Genomic DNA, 21349 nt, shown 5'->3' with positions numbered 1-21349 from the left:
ACCACCATGAGGCAGCTTTTCACATTTTTTACCTAAAACTGCACCGATCTGCGTGAAACGTTGCATGCACACTCCCTAGTGGCCAAGGACAAACCGTTGACCTGCATTTTCCGCATCTGCCTTTTATAGCGCCACCAGGAGGCCGACTTTTGTAAAACACATTTTTTGATATTACTCCTCCAGATTCTGTCCAGAAATCTCACAAATCGTTACACACTATCTCTATTGTCATGTGCTCAAGTCGGATCTGTCCGATATTTCATATTCCATCCTAATTGGCTATAATTAGCTTTCACACTTTGCAAGATTGCCCCGTTTTGAACAAAAGCCTCAAATCATGAACGCAGCATGCAATTTACGTGAAATCTTTCACACATTTTCTTACTAGGCTGAGGAATATATCCCACCCTTTTCACATTGGCCTGTTATAGCGCCACCAACAGGTTGATTTTTGCAAAACACATTTTTGGAACAAAATGCCTCAAAAACATGTTTATATTAATCCTAAACATTTTGCCAAACATCTCACACAGTCCTATCCTCCTGGTGGAGACCTGTGCCCAGAAGGGCACTTTTTCTAGTTTCCCCCTGCAGATTATATCCGTTTTTTCTGGGGAAGCTTTCAAAGGGGTCAACAAGTTGGAATGTTTTGAGGGGCTGCTATGTCCAGCTTTTAATATATGTAACGTAATTGTTGTCCCAACACAAGCATGCCATTGACAATGAATGGACAATTTTGAGTGTTTGTGTAAACACAAACATTGACGAAGGTGAGGATGCAAATTGTGATTGGCCGGAATGTGATGATGTACGATGTACCCGTGTGATGTATTTTAAATCACATGCACAGGTCTCCACCAGTGTGTGTGATGTTTGGCAAAATGTTTGGCAAAATGTGTAGGAGTAATATATAAACGTGTGTGTGTGTGTGTGTGTGTGTGTGTGTGTGTGTGTGTGTGTGTGTGTGTGTGTGTGTGTGTGTGTGTGTGTGTGTGTGTGTGTGTGTGTGTGTGTGTGTGTGTGTGTGTGAGAGAGACGTGGCTTGGCCTGTTGTAGCGCCACCATGAGGCTGATTCGAAAACTGTCAAGTGGCATTTCTTCCTCAGCCTAGTGGGAATATGCATGCACAGTTTCACCGCAATCGGACGCTGCGTTGAGTAGTTGTGGCGATTTGTACAAAACGGGTACAAAGCGGGCTACTCCTGAAAAGTTTAGAAGCCAATCGTAGCCAATGAGGGTGGATTATGAGAAATCAAACAAACCCGTCTTGATCACATGACTATGGAGAACATGTGTACTGATTTGCATGAAATTTGGATAAAATCTAAAGGAGTAATATTAGAAAATGTGTTTTACATATGTCGGCCTCCTGGTGGCGCTATAAAGAGCAGATGTGAAAAATTCCAGGAAATGGTTTTTCCTTGGCCTCTAGGGAGTTGGCATACAAAGTTATCCACAGATCCGTGCAGTTAGAGGTAAAAACACTTTTCGGACAGTTATAGCGCCACCATGAGGCTGAGTTGAAAATGTTCATGTGGCATTTCTTCCTCGGCCTAGTGGGAATGTGCGTGCACAATTTCACGGAAATCACACGATGTGTTCATGATTTGCAGCATTTTGTTTGAAACTGAGCACTCCTGCGAACTTTGGAAGCCAATCTTAGCCAATCAGGATGGAGTCTGAGAAATCTGAAAGACCTCTTTCGTTGAATGGCTCTAGAGAGACTGTGTACCAATTTGTGTGATGTTTGGACAAAATCTGTAGGTGTACTGTCCAAAAACTTGTTTTGCACAAAGCGGCCTCCTGGTGGCGCTATAACAGGCCGTTCTGGAAAATGTGGGGCAGAGGTTCATCGTTGGCATCCAGGGAGTGTGTGTGCAAAGTTTGGCATCGACCGGGTTAACGGTGCCGGAGATTAGCTGGTAACAGACGGGCGTAAGGACACACACACGGACACACACACACACACACGGACGGAGTGCAAAACATACTCTCTCCCCATGCCTTCGGCCTGGTGGAGACAATAAAAAATACTACATTTAAGCTGTTTTCGTGTTGGGATATGGGCCAACATTTCAATAACTGTGCATCCCTATTTTGAGTTCTCTCTCCTGATTGGATAAAATTGGTATCCTGACTGGAAAATCAATTTTCTGTTTATTAAATAGCTGGATAAACAGGACCCCTATTACGGAACAAACGTACAGGATTATTATCACAATATAGAGCTATTTAACACTTATATTAAGGAAGTAATTCAGGGAATGGGTGTGTGTTGGACATAATTGTGAGTTGAGACCTAGCCAAGGAACCATCTAATTCCTATTGAGTCCCATCCCATGTATTTTCAGCATGTTCTAGTGGTCGCAACTGTGCTTTTAAACACCTTTTTATAATTGGTCTCCAAAGAGCTGCTTCCATCCCATCCCTTTAGCAGACACACAAAGGGCTGTATCCACCAAGGCACTGGGGGGAGGTTGTTTACAGCTGTGTTACTGTGGTGGCAGCATCACCATGAGGGACAAGTCAGGTTAGTTCAGGCGTGGCCCAGACACTGATCTCTTGCAGTTTGGCTGTTGAACAGTGTAATGCTTAAAATACATTAACCATGGGGATGGTGGAGTCGTAGGGGCCAGAGAATTTTTTTTTTTAAATCACTGCTTATCAGCATGGCAGTTGGAGAGACCGCTGATAAACTGCTGAGAACACAGAGACCGTCCAAACAGGAGATGGAGTAGGTTTTGTTCTCTAGTGAGTTTCTGCATTGGGATGGTTGTACAGAAGAGAATCCTTGGAATTGAAGTACAGAATTGTGGATCATTTGCGAAGGACTGTATATGGTGCTTGAGCAACGCAATTCTTCGGAATACATTGAGGAACACTTCAACTGCATTTCAGAAAGACTAGTAAGCCAAACATTTAACATGGGACATTTTACAAATGTTTTTTAACTGCTGCTGCTGTTTTTTCAGTGCACTGATATTTCTATATTTGTGTGTGTTATAAAATCAACGACACCAGGTGCATGAACTTCAGTTCAGGGTCAAGACCTCAGTGACATGTTGAATTTAAAGGGACACGTGTTTTGACCTCTATCTTTAGCATGTTCTCTAATGCACACATTGATTATGAAGTGGACGCATAATTATGCTCTGTCTGCCTTGTGTCAGAGGCAAGGGCAATCATGATGTCGTCAGAGGAGAGGACCCTCAATGACGTGTTGTATGGTGGTCTTCCTGGCGATGGTCGAGAAGCGGAGGAGCTGGGTGGCGGCCAGGCCGGGATCGAGGAGGTGACCACCATGGCAACCAATGTAAGCAGCAAGACAATTGTCTTTAAAACAGGAAATGGTTAACTTTTCGGCTGAGAGGACGGGACTACCTTTTTACTAGGTTTTACCTCGGCAGGCCGTCAGTGGGGTAGGGAGCGCTTTGCTGTGTTCATTTGGACCGCACGCAAGAACACAAACTATGCCTAGGCTAAACCTAACCTTAACCCTAACCTCACAAAAACTATGCCTAAACCTAACCTACAAAAAACTATGCCTAAAGCTAACCTTAACCCTAACCTCACAAAAGCTATGCCTAACCTTAACCCTAAAATACTTTATCGGCCAAAAATGTAGTCTGCGGTTGAAAAATAGTGGCGGCAGCGGGATTCAATACCAGGTGTAATGACTAGCGAAGTACACTACCGAGCTGGCTGCCAATGGGGTTTTCTGGCTGTATTAGAATGTGAGAAAGCCCTGCCCTGTGGGTGGCGGGCACCCCACTACTTTCTACTACTAGTAAGTAGCCAGCAGTGTAAAGCAAGCACCCCATCAGCACCCATCAGGTCCCACGCTCTGTGAAAAAGGTAGTCCCAGAGAAGGACCGTGAAGGAGAGGAACAAAACAAAAAGCCGAATGGCCCTTGTAAAGTTGCCCGAGGGTCAAGGCTCCAAAAACAGTCAGCGATGCTTTTTTGTGGGTTTTATTTCTCCAAACTCCAATGCAGATCATCACAGTGAAACGATATCCAACAGCAAAACAATACTGGCCAAAAATGCAAAATAAAGAACTCACAATACTTAAAGCAAAACGTAAGACAAAGGAACACGGAACAGAACTGCACTAGGCTATGCCCCTGAAATGGGCCCTAGGGCAGCTCTCTCACTGGGCTGTCGGCATGTTGCCTGCCCGGACATAACTGACTTACTCTTCTTCTTCTTGTGATTTCCGGCAGACTAGATGCCTTCCGGCATATTGCTGCCTCCCACTGGTCGGGAGTATACCTCCTTTCTGTCCATTCTACCTCTATGGTAGCAGTCGTGTTGCTGCCATGAAATTAAGCACCGCTTTAACAGTCTTTGCCTGGTTCTCTGTTGGGTTGAGGAGACTTTTGAGCGTCACATTGTTTGTGTGGTCACTTGCCACTGATGCGTACAGCAGCTCTCTTTCTTCAGAGTACCGGGTGCACTCCATAAGCACATGCTCCACTGTAACTGACTTACTCTGCCTGCAGTCTCCATTTTATAGGAGAGGATCCTACCACAAACAGAGAACCAATTAACATTAAACAGCTGATCTACCAGCTCACAAGTAACATACGAACATGAATAAGTAACCAATTAAATAGATGTTCTATTTTAGACTAAACATCATTTAGGTTTGCATTCAGTTCAAAAGATAATAGACATACTTTGCTCATAACCATTGTGAAACACCCCTACTCCTCACCAGTACTTGGCACCTTCCCTCCCTCTTAAGCCGAATGGTTGAGTACAGCTCTGTTTTGGCAGTTCAGATTTAGAGAGCAGTGTGCCAGCACTGCAGAGGCCATACAGGTGACCAACAATGAGAAAACACTTACAATAAACTGCATGTTTTACCCTGCCAGTCTGTGTGTATCATTTCATTAGTGCATCATCGTGAAACATTGATATCATTATGAATAAGTTGTGAATGCATTCAACAGTATTGACAATTATATATTAGGACCTGTCTGCCCCACTACCCACAGACACTTTAGTTGCCTCCAACCCGGCCGGTTAATAGTTGGAAGCATCTGTGTGGTGTGTGCGTGCGTGCAATGTCCTTAATCAGAGTGTGTGTGTGTGTATAGGGCACGGGCTGCCCCGTGACAGCCCTTATAAAGACTCACTCCCTTCATTCCAGACTCCAACGTCTCCTCTGTCCAGCCAGGTGCCAATGATTTGCGCTAGCTGTGGTGAGCAGGTATACGACCGCTTTTTCCTATTGGCTGCGGGGAGGGTGTGGCACGGGGCGTGCCTCCGCTGCAGCCAATGCCACTGCGAGCTGCAGAATCACTCCTCCCTCTACTGGCGTGATGGGTACATCTACTGCCAACAGGATTACTGCAGGTCAGCTCACTACCATTTGGAACAATTCTATTCAAACTCAAACAAATATTTATCTCATGTTTCCCAAATCCCGATAAAAACATTTGAGAGTTTCAGAAAAGATTTTTACATTTGAGTGATGAATTTTAAAGCCTTATCAGGGCAGCAAGGCTCTTACCCAGTGCCCCGGGAGTCTGCTCACAGTTGGCTCATCATGCCAAGCTAACTGCTTGGTAAGTAAGCTGCAGTGTTGGCCAGGAGTGTGTGGTAGGAAATGCTGGGAAGGTGGGAGGTATGGAAGGCTTTCAGGCAGGATAGTGTTATAGTTATGCTAAGTTATTATTGTATTATGGTTACAGAAATGCGATGGTTCGTGCACTATTGAAAAGCCAGAGCCCTGAAAAATATCTGTGTTTTTCTCTTCCTGGTCAGGTTATTTGGGATTGGCCGATGTGCTCGCTGCTCCCAGCCAATCCCATCATCCACCTTGGTGATGAGATCTGGAGAGCTGACGTTTCACCCACAGTGCTTTTCCTGCCAGGTCAGACATTCACCGCTATAAGAATAGAATAGAATGGAAACTGTTGTCAACTGTTGTCCACATGTGGAAATTAACCTTGTCTTCTCTTTAGTGAAGTATTAGATGCAACACCTTCCAGAATTGCATTTCGACAATAGTGATGAACATATTTTGATATATGTATGTTTAGTTATAGTGCTGCTTGGTGTGAACGGGTCATTAAACTGTATATCTAGCCCTCTTTTGTAACTATGAACTGTTTGATTCGTTCCAGGAATGTGATGCCACTTTGTTGCCAGGGAACTTATATTGCATTCAGGGTCAAAACCTCTACTGTCAATCACATTACCATGACAGCGTCATTGTTCCATCATCACATGACCTTCTCCTCAAGCCATGTCAGAGAGAGGGTGAGTTGTATGTAATGCACTAATCTATGTAAAGCGCCTTGGATAAAGGCGCTATATAAATGCACCATTTACCATTTTAAGTAAGGTTTAGAATTGGGGTTCTATGGTATGCCTAATGTTAAGGCAAGACATGGAGAATGAATTTAGTTTTTGGAAATCGGACAAGAATAAATGTGTGAGTGATAATAATGTGCACTTATTGATATCATAGCTTCATCCAAATATCATAGCTTCGACCTCGCCCTTAAGGGCGAGGTCGCTAATCGCCCTCAGGCGTCGTACTGGTATAGTATAGTATAGTATAGTATAGTATAGTATAGTATAGATAGTATAGTTAGTATAGTATAGTATAGTATAGTATAGTATAGTATAGTTAGTATAGTATAGTATAGTATAGTATAGTTAGTATAGTATAGTATAGTATAGTATAGTATATAGTATAGTATAGTATAGTATATGTTTACATTAATACATTTAGAAAACACAGTGATTGGTGGTGAGAAATGTAGACCCCTGGTGTTAGGTAGGACACCTACAGCTTGACACGTAGTACGTACTGCCTGAACATCATTGGTGCAATATCTCCCCTGAGGCTAGGCCAAGCTGGAGTCTGCCTCTTAGATGAGCGTTTTTGCTGGGGAGGACCAGGCCGGTCTAGCGGTCTAGGCTGCTAATCCAGCTTGACTGCGTGTTGCGGGTTCGACTCCCGATCCCGATGGCCTTTGCGTGTCATTCCCCATCTCTCCCCTCATTTCCTGTTCAAATCAAATAAAGGCAGAAAAAGCCCCCAAAAAATAATAAATCATACCTGTGTGAAGTGAGCAGTGCAACTGTACCGTGTGGGGGTCCCCACAACATCCAGACCCAGTGGCGGCCTTATATATGCTTCAATCGTTTCAATTGAAACGGGCCTCGAGCCTCCAGGGGCCTCCCAAAAATAAATAGTAGTAGTAGTAGTAGTAGTAGTAGAAGTAATATTGCATTGCATCGCAGCCTTCCAATCAGCCTTGTCAATGATTCAGCCTCATCCTGTACGTCCACTTACCTAGTTGGCAGCAGCTAATAATCACTGCAGGCACTCGACCTGTCATGTCACATTGACCTCTGACCTCTGTTGTTTGGTTGTAATTATTCCCACTTCAGTGTGTGCACTCACTGCACTGAGAGTTGCGATTGCATCATTGTATAGCCTATGCTGCCTTCCAGTTATACCTTACAGTCATTTCAAGTAGGGCATTCACTTCTAGTCATTTTTACTAGTTGACTAGTTGCCTAGTTTACTAGTCGACTAGTTGTTTAACCACCTATTATGTAAAAAAAAAAGGGGAAAAAAAGCTTTTTTATTTTTTGGGAAATAAATATGTGTACATTTAAAAACTGTGTACATTGGTGACTATAACTATAATCTACCTGATCTTGAGGCCTACAAAATCGGGAAAAAAATATAAGCTTTTTTTTCCTTTTTTTCCCCTTATCAACTAGTACCAGCAAGGTCGACTAGTGGACTTAATGGGGTCGACTAGTAAACTAGTCGACTAGTTGCTTAATGCCCTAATTTCAAGACAAAGTAAAAGAATGTTTAATCAAGCTGCTTTTGTGTATTTTTCTACTTGGCTGTGTATGCTGTTCATGCTTTGAAGTCTGATAATACACACTGACAAATTATTAATTATTAAAATGATGACGTCATGAACGAGGCCTCCCGATCCTTAAGGCCGCCCCTGTCCAGACCCCCAGGAACGCGCCCAGGGGGTGGCCCGGTTCCGGCGAGCCTTCCCGCGTCCAAAACAGTCGAGAAATGACGGAGTTATCGTGTTGCAGCTTTCCGTGCTGGGACTCGTACATGGACGCGTACATATACATATATAGGGACACACATAGCTCCGTAATGGAGCGGAGGCACCGCTCAAAAACCAAAAAGAAAGACCTGTGGAATCCTCCCTGTTAGGACATTAAAGTTATGGATTGCAGCTTTGAAACTGTATTTCTAACCTCTAATCCATGTTGGCCTTCTTGCCGCCACAGGAGAAGGGGAGGAGTCGGTCAGTAGCCCCGAGTCACAATTGGATGACCACAGGGCCACAGGGTGTCGGGTCTCAAGGCGCACCAAGCGAAGCCGCACGTGTTTCCGCAGGGAGCAGCTGAGAGCGCTGGAGCTGTACTTTGCCCAGAAACACAACCCGGATGGTAAAGACTGGACCTGTCTCGCTCACAAGACTGGGCTCCCTAAGAGGGTCCTGCAGGTCAGGTTTGCAATATGGCCATTACGCCAGATCGTTAGTAAGTCATAGAATTAAGAGTTAGAGGGTCCATTTGGCTGTGTAGCCCAAATGGCCACACACAGCAAAGAACTGTCATTTGTGAATGATATGCTCATTTTGTTTTTCAGTACACCGAAACACACTCCAATCTTTTTTATACTACACATCCAGTACACCTCACAAATAGCATTTTCTCCCTCAGGTGTGGTTCCAGAATGCTCGAGCCAAGCTGAAGCGTTCCATCTCTGCCGATGACCCTAGCGACTCTGCCTCCCCGTGTCCCGAATCCACGGCGATCGCTTCTCTGTCAGCTGAAAGCTCCTCGCCAAGCCAGTCCCAGCCCTTCTCTACCTGCACCATTGACCAGTTGGAGCTCTCCCTGCTCACTGCTCCACTCAGTGACCCAGCCGCTGAACAAGTGCAAGGGTCCAGTGACTTCTTTCCGGACTGCGATTCTCAGGGGGCACCTGGGTGTGTCTCCCCTCTGGCAGCCTACGGGGACTTTGGGGAGGGCAGAGATGCAGTAGAGGACATATGGAGATTGTGACATAGCTGATGGGCTATTTTACTGTTAAGTAATGGGCCAGAATCAGAAGATAAAAGATATCTCACATCCAGTAAATATGATGGCTTTACAATCCAACAATCCTTTTCTAAGATGTTTCTGAAACTGTACACGTCGATGATGGTGAAGTGGTTAAGACCCTCGCCTATGTGCCGTGAACCCAGCTAGGTGACTCTGTAAAGCCTTACTGTATGTGTCTCAATACAAAAAAAGGGAAAAAAAGGTCACACAGTCACACACCAAAACATTTAGTTTCATAAACTGCGTAGTATGCTGTTAGATTGATAATCTTACAGTAAAATATTTTTTACTGTTGTGACTTGTGGATTGCATTTCTAGACAACTAGAAAGTTATCTGTGTTACTTGAGAATAGTGTTGGCATTGTAGCGTAGACCAGTGTACTGGGATGTGAAAACAAATGTTTGTCAAGGGATTAAATCCTTTTGACCTGCGGTGTCTAATTTTCCCCCGAATAATTTCGTACTGCAGTGTCCAATTATAATAGTGCCTGCTCTATATTTCAGAATTCAAGATATAACAAATAAAACACTGCAGGCAACACAGTTCATGAGTACACGGACGACAGCCCAGGGTTTTTGGCTGTCTTTAAGTCATCGGTTTAAATGCAAACCTGCAAAGTGGTTCGAATGTGAGTTTCTCGATTACTCATACTGTATGCATTTACCACTTTCTACCTGTGGCACCCCAACTTTGGGCTTACCATTATAGTCAAAGATTTTTTTTTAAATGGTAGTAATAGATTTACATTCTACAAGCTCATTATGTGATGCATTGTGAGCTTGTATTTCCGACCGTGCAAAACTATCAATCATACAGTATAAAATTCTAGTTCCATTAACATCAGTTTCACTTGTTTGATAACATTTTGTTATATTTAATATTCCAAATTTTAACAATGTACAAGTAACATTAATCTCCGTCATTTAGTGGGAATGACCTTAAACCCGTAAAATGGTATGGTTTTCAAATAATACAAATCATATACATCGGTAACAAATAAGAATATGAATTCCTTGATTCTTTAGCACAAGAAAATACATCTTTGAGTTATATGTTTTATTTTTTGTCTATTTTCCCTCTTTTTCTTCTTTTTATGTAACTGCTACATGACAAATGTGAAGGCAACTAGTTTAGCGAAGTTTGTTAGCAGCAGTGTTTGAGGTTAAGCAGGGCAGACAGTCAATACATGCCTATTTTAGAATTGTATTATGTGTTTTTTTTATTGATCGCTGCTGTAACACCTTAATTTCCCCTCAGGACAAATAAAGTACCTATCTAATTACCCACCTATAACCATAGCAATTTTGTCCTTTACCTATACTTCACACTTTGTTTTGTTATTCTCTTTGTATATCTGACACTGTTCCCGTCCCCTCCAGTTCTGTATCTGTCTCATGACTAATCTTATGTATAGATCCTCTTCCCAACTAATCTTTCTTTCTTTCTCTAATGCTTTCTATCTGCTCTCCATCCATCACCCTCTCATCTGATCTCTCTCTTTATCTCTTCCTTTCTCTGTTACATAGCCTCTACATCCCTACCCCCTCTCTACCTCTCCCCACAATTTTCACCCCTTGAGTGTCTTAATGAATTGATTTGTGACTTGTCTGGCAAATTGCTTCACCAATCAAGTGTTGCGGTAATTGGGATGCTCTGCGTGCCCCTGCCCCCTCTCGGGGTCAGTGAGGAGGACCTTCAGTCTCTTGGTTAGAAAAATGCAGAGGAGATGATGACAACAGCAGAAGCCCAAAATGCCGCCTGCGTCAGAGGCCCAAGGCACCAATGTGTGGGAGGGGGTGTATTTAAGAGGTCAGAAGTAAGGCCAGCTAAGGAAACAGTGCGGTTCCCTACTGAGCAAGGTAAGCCATGGAGACGTGAACCGCCGTTGCACCTCTGTCTTCTTTTCTACTCCTGGGTGAGTGCTACTATACTAGTCTTAAGCAGGGAAGGATATTTAGGATTCAAGACTGCAATACTTTTACACTACCACAGCATTGTCTTGAATTTTGTTCAACCAAAGGCTTAAAACAACAGAAAATGGGTAAATGAGTAACTTTAGATGCCAATTGTTTTGGCATTGGAGTTGCTTTGATGGCTGTGTAGGTTCCAATTTTGAATTGCTGTACATTGTGTTTTTGTTCAAGTGAGGTTGTTTACATTTCATTTCACAGGGAAACAAAAATGACCAGTGAGTGATTTTGGTTTGTGAAAGATACTGTATGGGTGACGTGTAAGGGAAATAGATTTTTACAATGTGCCGATGCCATAAATACACACAAAAACCTTGAGTGCTAGTTTAACGCAGAGAGTGTACAAATGAAGTGAATTCATAACGGACAGGTCTGTTTGGTTACATTTGTACGGTACAATCTCTGAGTTATACAAATGGATAAATTAACACTGAGGATTCTACTGTGTAGCAAACATGAAAGCAGAATAGAGGCAAAATTAGATTCATTGTTTCACTGTGGCTTTAATGAAACCGATAATTCAATTAAATCAATTCAATTTACTGTAAGACAAGATCTCGAAAATTATTTATCTTTAGATTATCTTTGGATTCCTTTTCATGACCTTTGTTATTCCGGTCTTAAATAAGCTAAGAGAGACCTACGGACGATTGTGCCGTTTGTGAAACAAGCTTGTAAATATCTGAAAACCCCTTATTTGTATCTTAAATAGCCCTACAGATGTGCCGTTTGTAAATAAGCTAAGAGACTCTACGAGTGTGCTGTTTGTGAAACAAGATTTACTTGTACCTTTTTGTGGTAAAAGCGCTCAAACTTTCTTATTTCCTGACTTGATCTCCTTACCCCCACCCCCCTCTCTTCTTTGTTTTCTTGGAAAAATAACACGATGGGAACTATGCCCAAAAACGAGTTTTTACTTGACTGTGATGGGACAATAAAGCTGATTCTAATTCTGATTATTGGATTCTTTTTCCGCAGATGAGTCCATCATCGTTCCATTACTGTGCATCACCATCATCGCACATCCTCCTCTGCCTTGTCTTCATCCTTACCACCATCCCAGGCACTGTCACATTCCCAAGCATGGCTTCCACTGTCCTGCCAGAAAGGACTGACTGGCAGACTGCTCTACTTCAACTCCGGGCTGCTCTGGAGGCCACCAAAGGAGCAGACCAGCCAGACCGACCCAGATCCAAGCTCTGGGTGATGATAGTACCCGAGGATCTGCGTTCACTGCAGCTGCTGCAGGGGTTGCTGGAAGATTCGGGGCAGGACGGAGACGAAATCGAGGAAGAAGTCTTATTGAGGGACCAGAGAAGAGAGCTGGACTGGCCACCAAAGCCACCCTTCCCGGGGGGAAGCAACTCACTGGATGGCCTGTACTACCAGGAAGGAGGGGATGATGGTGGAGAGGGAGGAAACAAGAACAAAGCCCTGACATCCATCGCTGGAGGGCTCCAAGCATTCAGCCGGGAGAAGGGAGGATTCGGGTTCCGCTTCGGGAGAAAGAGATGGACTGGATGGGAATGAAGGGAGGGAAAAGTGAGACGAAGATTAGTAGGTATCTAATGAAAGCAACAATGCTGCAACTAAGTTCACCATCTATGGACAGAGTTGCCCAAAACACTGCCCTGTGTCACTGCCTTAATGAGATGAGATACGTATGTATAATAATAAATATGTATTAATATGTATGTGGTGATTCATGTGAGTGTTGTCAAGTGGAAATGTCAGGAAGATGTTTAGCTACTATGTCAATGGTCCACAGAAGCCATTTAATACAATGGTTGTCCAATTACAGTGCATTGCCTGGATGGTGAGTCAGAGTGATAGACAAAACATTTGTATGTTTCTGGACCCTTTTCAAAAGCTGACATGTTGATTGTTAGCTTAACATATTATGGGGTGTACCGTGTATTAATTTAATTTGGGCCGTCCACACTGTTGTGTAAAGGGTTAACACCTTGACAATTAATCAAGCACTGAACTATAACTATACTATATGACAATAATTTGATTGATTGAATACTTTATTAACAGTTAGAGGTCTGTTACAAGATCTGCTAAGAGGACAAGAAAGCCTATGGCTTGTATCCATTGGGGTCCTTCATATTCAATTCACCGGAACATATAACTATAGCCTAACCATAATCCGATTGATTGAATACTTTATTAACAATTTGCAGAAAAAAGCCCAGGAAAGTACTAATAGGCCTACCATAGAGTAGACTAATACAAGGTCTGAGATTATTTAAACACAAGAAGGCCTACGGCTTGTTTCCATTGGGGTCCTTTATACACAATTCATCAAACTAACTATAACTATAGTGTAATAACTATGTATACAACCGAACTGGAGTAGCCCTTATATTAGCTCTGGTCCATAGCCCTAATGCTTAATTCTGGTAATGCAAGGCATAATTAAGGATTAGGGCTATGGACCAGAGCTGTGTGGCAGCGGTGGCCGAACGGTTTGCGGAGCGGTCTTGATACCGGAAGGTCGCCAGTTCGTATCCCCAGACCGGCACGTTAAAATTACCACCGCTGAAGTGCCCTTGAGCAAGGCATTGAACCACTACCATAAAATGTTCTATGAGCAGGGCCTGGCTGTAAACAAGTATCTGATGCTTAGTCCAGTTACCCTGGGTAAATATAGTAACTTTGCTTTGCTTAGCTATACCTATACCCCTATATTAGCCCTGGTCCAGTGCGTCAGCGAGTTTGTGAGAGAAACTCGCTGACGCACTGGACCAGGGCTACCCTTATATATACCGTTAAGTAACTCTATGGAGTAGCCTAATAATTCAATGTCCCAGCAGCATTCCTGACCATAGATATATATCTATGTTCCTGACTGTTATCACGGGTGTTACAGGAATAGAGGTCCGGCGGAAATACACACATTCACAATTTGACGTCCGGTGTAATTGTACCTACCGCTGTTGTTTTCTCACAAAGATGAATCGCTTACAAATCCTAAAGTTATTGGTCAACGAGCGAGTAAATGTAGCAGTTGAAGAGATATTTCGGATCATTGAAAAAATCATAACGGAGTACGAGGACGATGCTTTCATTTCTAAGCAGGAAAATGTCCGCCAACAGAAGCTGCTGGAAACCGTTTTGAAGAAACGTAGTAATTATAAGTTAAACCAAGCAGGTTGGTCACATCGGCACATCTGTTGCTATAATTGGATGTTATTATTCAAGCTTCAGTCAGTTGTATGATTTTAGTTTAAAAGTACAACACTTGCTCCTAGTCCTAATGCACACTATTACATCGATGCTATAGCTGTTGTAAAAGAGAAAAGAAAAACATACATTTTATGCTTGTAATTAAAATCTTTTGCCCTTATTTGCAAAATGAATAGATACGTAACCAATTAACAATAACTCATAATTAGATAACCATGAACCAGGTTTGTGACCTGTGTCAACAATGGCAGTTACATTTTACCTGTCCTATTTTTGTTTGACTTTTGTTTGACTGTCAAATTAGATTACAACAATTAACAAGATTCCATTTCGGTGAGCTTATTTTTATACTTTAACTGACTGAACTCTTCAACTCTTCTACATTTCACACAATGATGGTGGACCATTGCATGCGTGAATATGCCACCAATATCAGAGAATGAATGTATACCAACCATATTAATTTTAACAATGCACAAATTAGTATATGTCCAGTCTTTAGAAATATTTAGAATATATATATACATTTTTCATGATGCACTAGAACCACTTTGACAGTTAAAGTATTGATACAAGGAGGATCGACAAAACAAACAAAAAAATATGTAGACCCGGCCACAACTTCAGCAAAGCTGCAGAAAAACATGAAATTATGTAGATTAATTTATGTATGGAATTTATACTACATGATGACTGCATAATTTGCTTACTTCTCCGTCTAGACTTGCTGAACCTCCCTCCCTCTGAAGATGGGGTTCACCCTGAGGGTCAGGAGTGGATTCCTAGTCAGGGCGAGACACATCTTGAAACACAGATTGAAGAGAAACCGAAGGAACTGTTTGAAAGACCAGACAGGCTTGATGCCTCAACGTCAACACTACTTCCAGTGACAAGTGATCAAGACCTTGAGAAAACCCAGTCGGAGCCTCTGGCCAACACCTCAAATAAACAAGTGAAAACAGAAGCCGATGAGGAAGATTGTATAATAACAGTCAACTTTGACTCAGACAATGACTTTCTTCCAACTGTTGACGGCCAGCCCCTCCCTTCAGACATTTCTGAAAGAGAGAGTGAAGACGGTGATCATTATTTCATGGAGACACCAGAGCTTGAGTCAGGTTTGTCTAGCAGCGAGAAGAAGAGTGCAGCGGAGATACATCAGATGCTGCAATCGGCAAATGAAATGGTGTCCCCTGCTTTATCTTGTAAAGTATGTAAACTGACTTTCACTGCTACTAACTCTTTAAGACGCCATGTGCAAATTCATCCAAATGACTGTGGTTTGTGTGGAAAACATCTAGAGCCCACAGAGCCCTTGAAACTTCACTATATAGGTCACAAGACATGTATCGTTTGTGGTAAAGTATGTTCTTCAATTTCTGCTCTGGAAATGCACGTTAGGTCTCATGTTGGGGATAAGCCCTTTCGTTGTGCAATTTGTGGCCGGAGCTTTGTGCAGAAAGGGAATCTAAAGTCACACATGACCATTCACATGAATGACAAGCAATTCCATTGCCCAATTTGTGGTAAAACCTTTCGTTGGAAGGTCAGTGTTCAGAAACACATGAAAACACATCCTGAAGCGTTGATGAGAAGCTATGCGAAAGCGGTATGATGACAAGAAAGAAAAACTAAAATCTTTTGTCATTATTGCCTTTATATTCTAGTAGTGTAACAATTCACGTGATGAAACAGTTGTAAATACCACCTACCAGTTCAACTAAATCAATCAGCTAAAATATATAAATAGAATGAATAACTTTGCACCAATAATTGATAGATGTAAGTATTAGGCAGCAGGTCTACTTTTTAGTAGTAGAAGTGCATGTATAGCACCTGTACCCACCAGGTCCTGATGATACCCACCCCCTCTCTCACTCACCCCCTCTCCCCTGCCAGCATGTTGTAGCTTATTAGAACAATAAAAATGCTTATAACTTTGTTATAGGACAGAGTCATTATTATTCAGCATAAAATATTATGCAGGCCTACTTTTTATATAATAAATGTGTTTAATAAATAATTCTGTTGTGTGTTTATTCTCTTGCCACCTTTCACATTGCTGCACATATTTCACAGATATACATTTAGAATATTGTCCTTGAATCAAATCACTCATTGAATTGATTCACTGACGCAAAGGATTTACACCCCTACTAGAATCTGTGGGTAAATTACATTTCTGTTTATTTTCAAGGACTTGAGAGAGAGAAGGGAAGAGACATGCAGCAAAGGTCATCATGAACGGGACTCGAACACATTACACGCTGTCAGGCAAGAGCCTATAGTATATGTGGCATGCGCCTGGACCACTAGGCCAGCAGGCACCCGATAATGTATTGTTCATTAGTGCAGCCAAGTGAGCCCACAAAAGACAGAAAAAGGTTAAAAAAGTAAGGCTATATGTGAGGACACTTTCAATCAGTGCTTGGTAGACACTTTACATCACATTAGTTTACGGAACAGAAATTGTTGCTGGACTTTCTTGTAAGTGGAGTTCACGTGACCTGAGAATATGATCTCTTCATTCACAGTATCAATTTAATTTCCAAGGTAGGCCTAGTTGCTCTACATCCTGGCCATTGATCTGAAGTGGCTTTGACAGCTGGTGGATTGATTGCACAGTAGCCTACTTTATTGTCACCCAGGGGGAAATTATAAATTCAGGTGCCCATAGGCCTATAACATGCATCACACTACAAAGCAACGCAAACAATGAATCATAGTATGTGCTTAAATATACAGAGCAGGACTGTTGAAAATATAAAATAAAATGTAAAAATCCATAAAATGAAAGAGTACAAGCAGCAGTACCTGTGCAGTACAAGCAGGGGCCATGAGAGTTGACCAGAACTGTATCGCAGTGTGCGCGCCAGCAGGTGGCAGAATTGCATCTAAAATAAATAAATAAATGCAAATATTTTTTGCAATATGTATCTGACATGCGCGAAACTTCGACCCGGAACAGTCATTTTTAGTCTTGTTACTGTCTCTGTTGTTCCTTCCTGTGCAGCTGAGCTAACGTTCAAGACACACCCTTCACTTGCATTGAACGAGCTTTCTGTACTAACTGTACTGTACAGATTGGCCCGGATCGAGTGGTTTGGGGCTTTCGAATAAGAAACGACAATGGACGACGTAGATACGTTAAGGAAGTTCGTCAATCAACGACTATCTGCGGCTACCGAGGAGATATTAGCCGTATTTGGCAGAACAATAGTACAGTACCAGCAAGAAATCGACCGTCAGCGAAGGCAGTTGCATATCCTGAATCCTGAGATAAAATGTGAAGTATCAGGTTTGTAATCCGACCTAAACCATACCAGACTATTACCCTTTCCATTCAGTGTGCAGCAGACAAAACCAAGTAAACCTGGATCATCATCATAATTGATTATAATTATTATAGTATTCTGTAATTTCTCACATGTTCTGTTCTAACTCATAGAATTCATGCATTTTCCTGCCTGTGAAGATGAGGTCCCCCCTGAACAGCAGGAGAGAAGCCCTTGTTTGGGCCAAGAGCAGGGGGCAGAAGCTGGCGAGGAGGAGGAATATGGAATGACAGAAACAGTCAACTTTGACTCAGACAGTGAATTCATATCCATTGATGACCAGGGCCTGCCACACTCTTCTTCAGATATTTCTGAAAGAGATGCTGAAGACGGTGGTGATACTCATTTCAAGGAGGAGACACCAGAATCTCAGTCAGGTTCGTCTACAAGCGAGAAGGGTGGAATGGAGCCCCATCAACTGCTGCAGTCAGCAGCAAATCAACTTCTGTCCCCTCTATCTTGTAAAGTGTGTAAACTGACTTTCGCTGATACTATTTCTTTAAGACGGCACGTCCAAAATCACCCACGTGACTGTGGCTTGTGTGGAAAACATCTAGAGCCCACGGAGACTTTAAAACATCACTTTATAGGCCACAAGACATGTATTGTTTGTGGTAAAGTATGTTCTTCTATTTCTGCTCTGGAAATGCACGTTAGGTCCCATGTTGGGGATAAGCCTTTTCGTTGTTCAGTTTGTGGCCGGAGCTTTGTGCAGAAAGGAAATCTAAAGTCTCACATGACCATCCATATGAACGACAAGCCGTTCAGTTGCCCAATTTGTGGTAAAACGTTCCGTTGGAAGGTCAGTGTTCAGAAACACATGAAAACACATCCTGAAGAGATGGTTAGATACATAGGCCTAGATGGAACAATAGAGCACAGGTTTTTAAAGTAGGGGTCCACAGGGAGGCCAATTGGAAAAGAAAACCTAACCAAAATATATATATATAATATATATTATTTGTATCTTGTATGTGTGTACACATACATATATGATTCATATTCAAATGATAACATTTTGTGCCACTTACTTAGACCACTGGTGTTCATATTATTAGCATGTCATTATTGTCGAATATCTTAGAGTCTGTACAAGCTCACAATGTGGTGCATTGTGACTGTGAGCGTGTAGATCTGCTATTTTCATTTAGTTTGTTTTTTTAAGCCATTTCACAATGAGGGGTGCAACTAGAGGCTTTGGTTGTTTGGGGGTCCCCTTGGCATGGAAAAGTTTGAGAACCTCCGGTAACACTTTTATTGATTGTGAGGGAAATTTAGCCATAGTCATAACAGTAAGCATGAAACAACAATAATAGGTAAGGGTCAGTGATGCAAATAGACTCATTAAATTGAGAAAGGACGCAATCATGTCACCCTCCGGGGGTCCTTTGATGCAATACTGTACTCAGTACTGTACTCTAAAGTCGTTGAAGGAAGACTTGTAAAATGTTGCTGGGACCCATCTAAAAGAACACCCCTGGGTCCTGGGACACATTACATTGAAAACCTATTTACACTGAAGGGCAGAGAGAACAAGTACACAAAAAGTAGTAGGGTAATACAAGTTAAAATAATATAACAACAACAAAAAAACAGTCAGGTGTGCATACCGGTAATCTATACGCCATCAGTAGATAGAAATAAAGGCAGAGGTATCGTGTGCATTCTATCACCAATAAAATGGAATATAGATAGACCTAAGGACCTAAAGACTGACCTGGCCATCTGCACTTGGACTGACTGAGCATGTACTGTAATTGTATGGACTGAGTTGTTTAAATGGGTTAATATGTACATATACAGTAGGCATATATAGATATGTAGTTGGATATAAACATATAGGCACAGGTATAATGTAACAATGTATCACCAGTAGTATGTGCATATAGTAGGTATATACTATATACAATATGTACAGAGAATCAACAGTAATGTGTATCAACCAATACTGTATGTACAATTTATTACCAGTACTATGTGCATATTTATATTAGTGTAGGTACGTATATGCACAGAGAATGGACAGTAATGTATCAATATCTACAGTTGAACTGCACTGAATGGAGTGAGCATTATACTATCGGTGGTGAAGTCGGTGCAGTTTGTCTGAGCAGGCCTAAGCGGGCCTGATTATTGTGCACTGCACATCCCAGGAGTATAGTCATGTGAGTGAGCATTGTCATTGTTTTTATCTAAAGCATCTAAAAACTCACATCTTTGGTGAGGTTCCCTCCATTTCTTACAAACCTAATGGTTTCTTTCTTGCCATTGTGCCATATAGAGAAGGCCATACTTGTACAGCATTCAGAACATGTGACTTATGCTTGCTTTCTCTTATTGCAGCCACTGAACCTTTTTGTTTTGGCCTCCGATTGTTATCTCTTACCAGTTTACTTTACCCAGATGCACAGATTGGAGGGACTGCCTGATTGGACAATATCTGTATTTTATGATGCTTATGTGTTTGCTTGATGATATAGTATAGTAGACTGTCCCCATGTGGTTCAGAGACTGAAACAGACTTTTCTACATTAATTTTACTTACGTTGGGATGTTCTGGTCATTATGATTGAGTCTTTGCTTCAGGTTTTATCAACTAACTGAGGGTCTTGTTTAAAACGGGTGTATTTAGGAAATGTGTGAAATTCAAATAAAATTCATATTATTACTAGGAAATAGTTAAAAGTAGACTATTGTTGTAAATTATAATATCCTTATATAGAAAAGTATGAATGTGTAATTGTTATCCAGTGAAATGATGAGTGATGATGAGGGGGTTGAATACTTTTACAAGGCACTGCATGCATGTCACATTCTCATTAGGGGCTGAGCCCCCATAAAAGTCTGATCCTAGAATAGCCCCTGCTAAGCGTTAATCCAAGGATGGGGAAGAATGCGTGTGGGTCTTGTTATAACCTAATAGGCACCGGCAGGAAGGACCGGTCTGTCTTATCAGTGCTCCTCTGCACTTCTAGCTCATTGTAGTTATGCAAAAGCAGTATGATGATAAGATACTATACTAACGCAAACTATGTTACACACTGAAATCACCAAGTCATTTCATAAGAACTAAAAACTTAACTTCTGTACATTTAATGCCTAATGATTCATGTGATGCATTGTGAATTGATTGTAAATCCTAACCGGTTCAGCTAAATCGATCAGAACTCTTACTGACAGGGGACTATATTTGGCTGGGGAGAGCTGGGCACTTGATAGAACTGGTCCTGGGTTATGGAAGTGGGCACATTGCCCATTTTTCATTTTAGAACCATTTCTTCATGAACAATGAGGTGCGTTGATTTTGACATTAGAGTGTTGGCATTCAGTGTACATTACAATATACACTGAAGATGCAGCTGTCGTTACTACAAATGCTTTGTCAAGACTGGATTTTTCAGCTCAAAATATATCTTTGGGAGAATAATTTGTGGTAATGTGGTATTAACAGCTGTCCTCCCTATTGTGTTAGTTAGAACAAAAGGAGACATCAAAATTAGATAATTATTACATTACCAACTACTGCTAAACTGGGTCATTCACATATCCCAGAATTAATTGACTGTGGAAGAGTGGAAGACCAGAGTGGGCCAGTTATCCAAAATCAATAGAGCGCCCCACCACTTAATACTTGAGTGACGTCAAAACGTAATACTTGAGTGACGTGAAAACGTCTTTGTTATATAAAAACGTGCTTTAGGACAGTAGGCTTACAAGATTCAGATTCAAGATTG

General features: G+C 41.8%; 3 protein-coding genes across 3 annotated transcripts; all 3 read left to right on the top strand.

Moving 5' to 3' along the window:
- Positions 1-3182: 3182 nt before the first annotated feature.
- LOC306938417 (LIM/homeobox protein Awh-like) lies at positions 3183-9411 on the top strand. Its single transcript, XM_079522590.1, has 6 exons — positions 3183-3313; positions 5156-5361; positions 5773-5881; positions 6135-6270; positions 8296-8513; positions 8734-9411. Exons 1-6 carry the CDS (start codon positions 3185-3187, stop codon positions 9076-9078), a joined length of 1143 nt encoding a protein of 380 aa, XP_079378716.1. The 5' UTR covers positions 3183-3184; the 3' UTR covers positions 9079-9411.
- A 4555-nt stretch (positions 9412-13966) lies between these two features.
- LOC306938547 (uncharacterized protein) lies at positions 13967-16294 on the top strand. The gene is made up of 2 exons (XM_079522770.1): positions 13967-14245; positions 15003-16294. Exons 1-2 carry the CDS (start codon positions 14047-14049, stop codon positions 15893-15895), a joined length of 1092 nt encoding a protein of 363 aa, XP_079378896.1. The 5' UTR covers positions 13967-14046; the 3' UTR covers positions 15896-16294.
- Positions 16295-17387: 1093 nt separating this feature from the next.
- Positions 17388-20238, top strand: LOC306938445 (uncharacterized protein). The gene is made up of 2 exons (XM_079522623.1): positions 17388-17578; positions 17729-20238. Exons 1-2 carry the CDS (start codon positions 17410-17412, stop codon positions 18508-18510), a joined length of 951 nt encoding a protein of 316 aa, XP_079378749.1. The 5' UTR covers positions 17388-17409; the 3' UTR covers positions 18511-20238.
- Positions 20239-21349: the final 1111 nt, after the last annotated feature.

This window comes from Electrona antarctica, assembly GCF_951216825.1.
Source record: "Electrona antarctica genome assembly, chromosome: 15".
Classification (NCBI taxonomy): Eukaryota; Metazoa; Chordata; class Actinopteri; order Myctophiformes; family Myctophidae; genus Electrona; species Electrona antarctica.
Note: the sequence above shows the minus strand (reverse complement) of the source record. Positions and strands in the feature narration are given on the sequence as shown.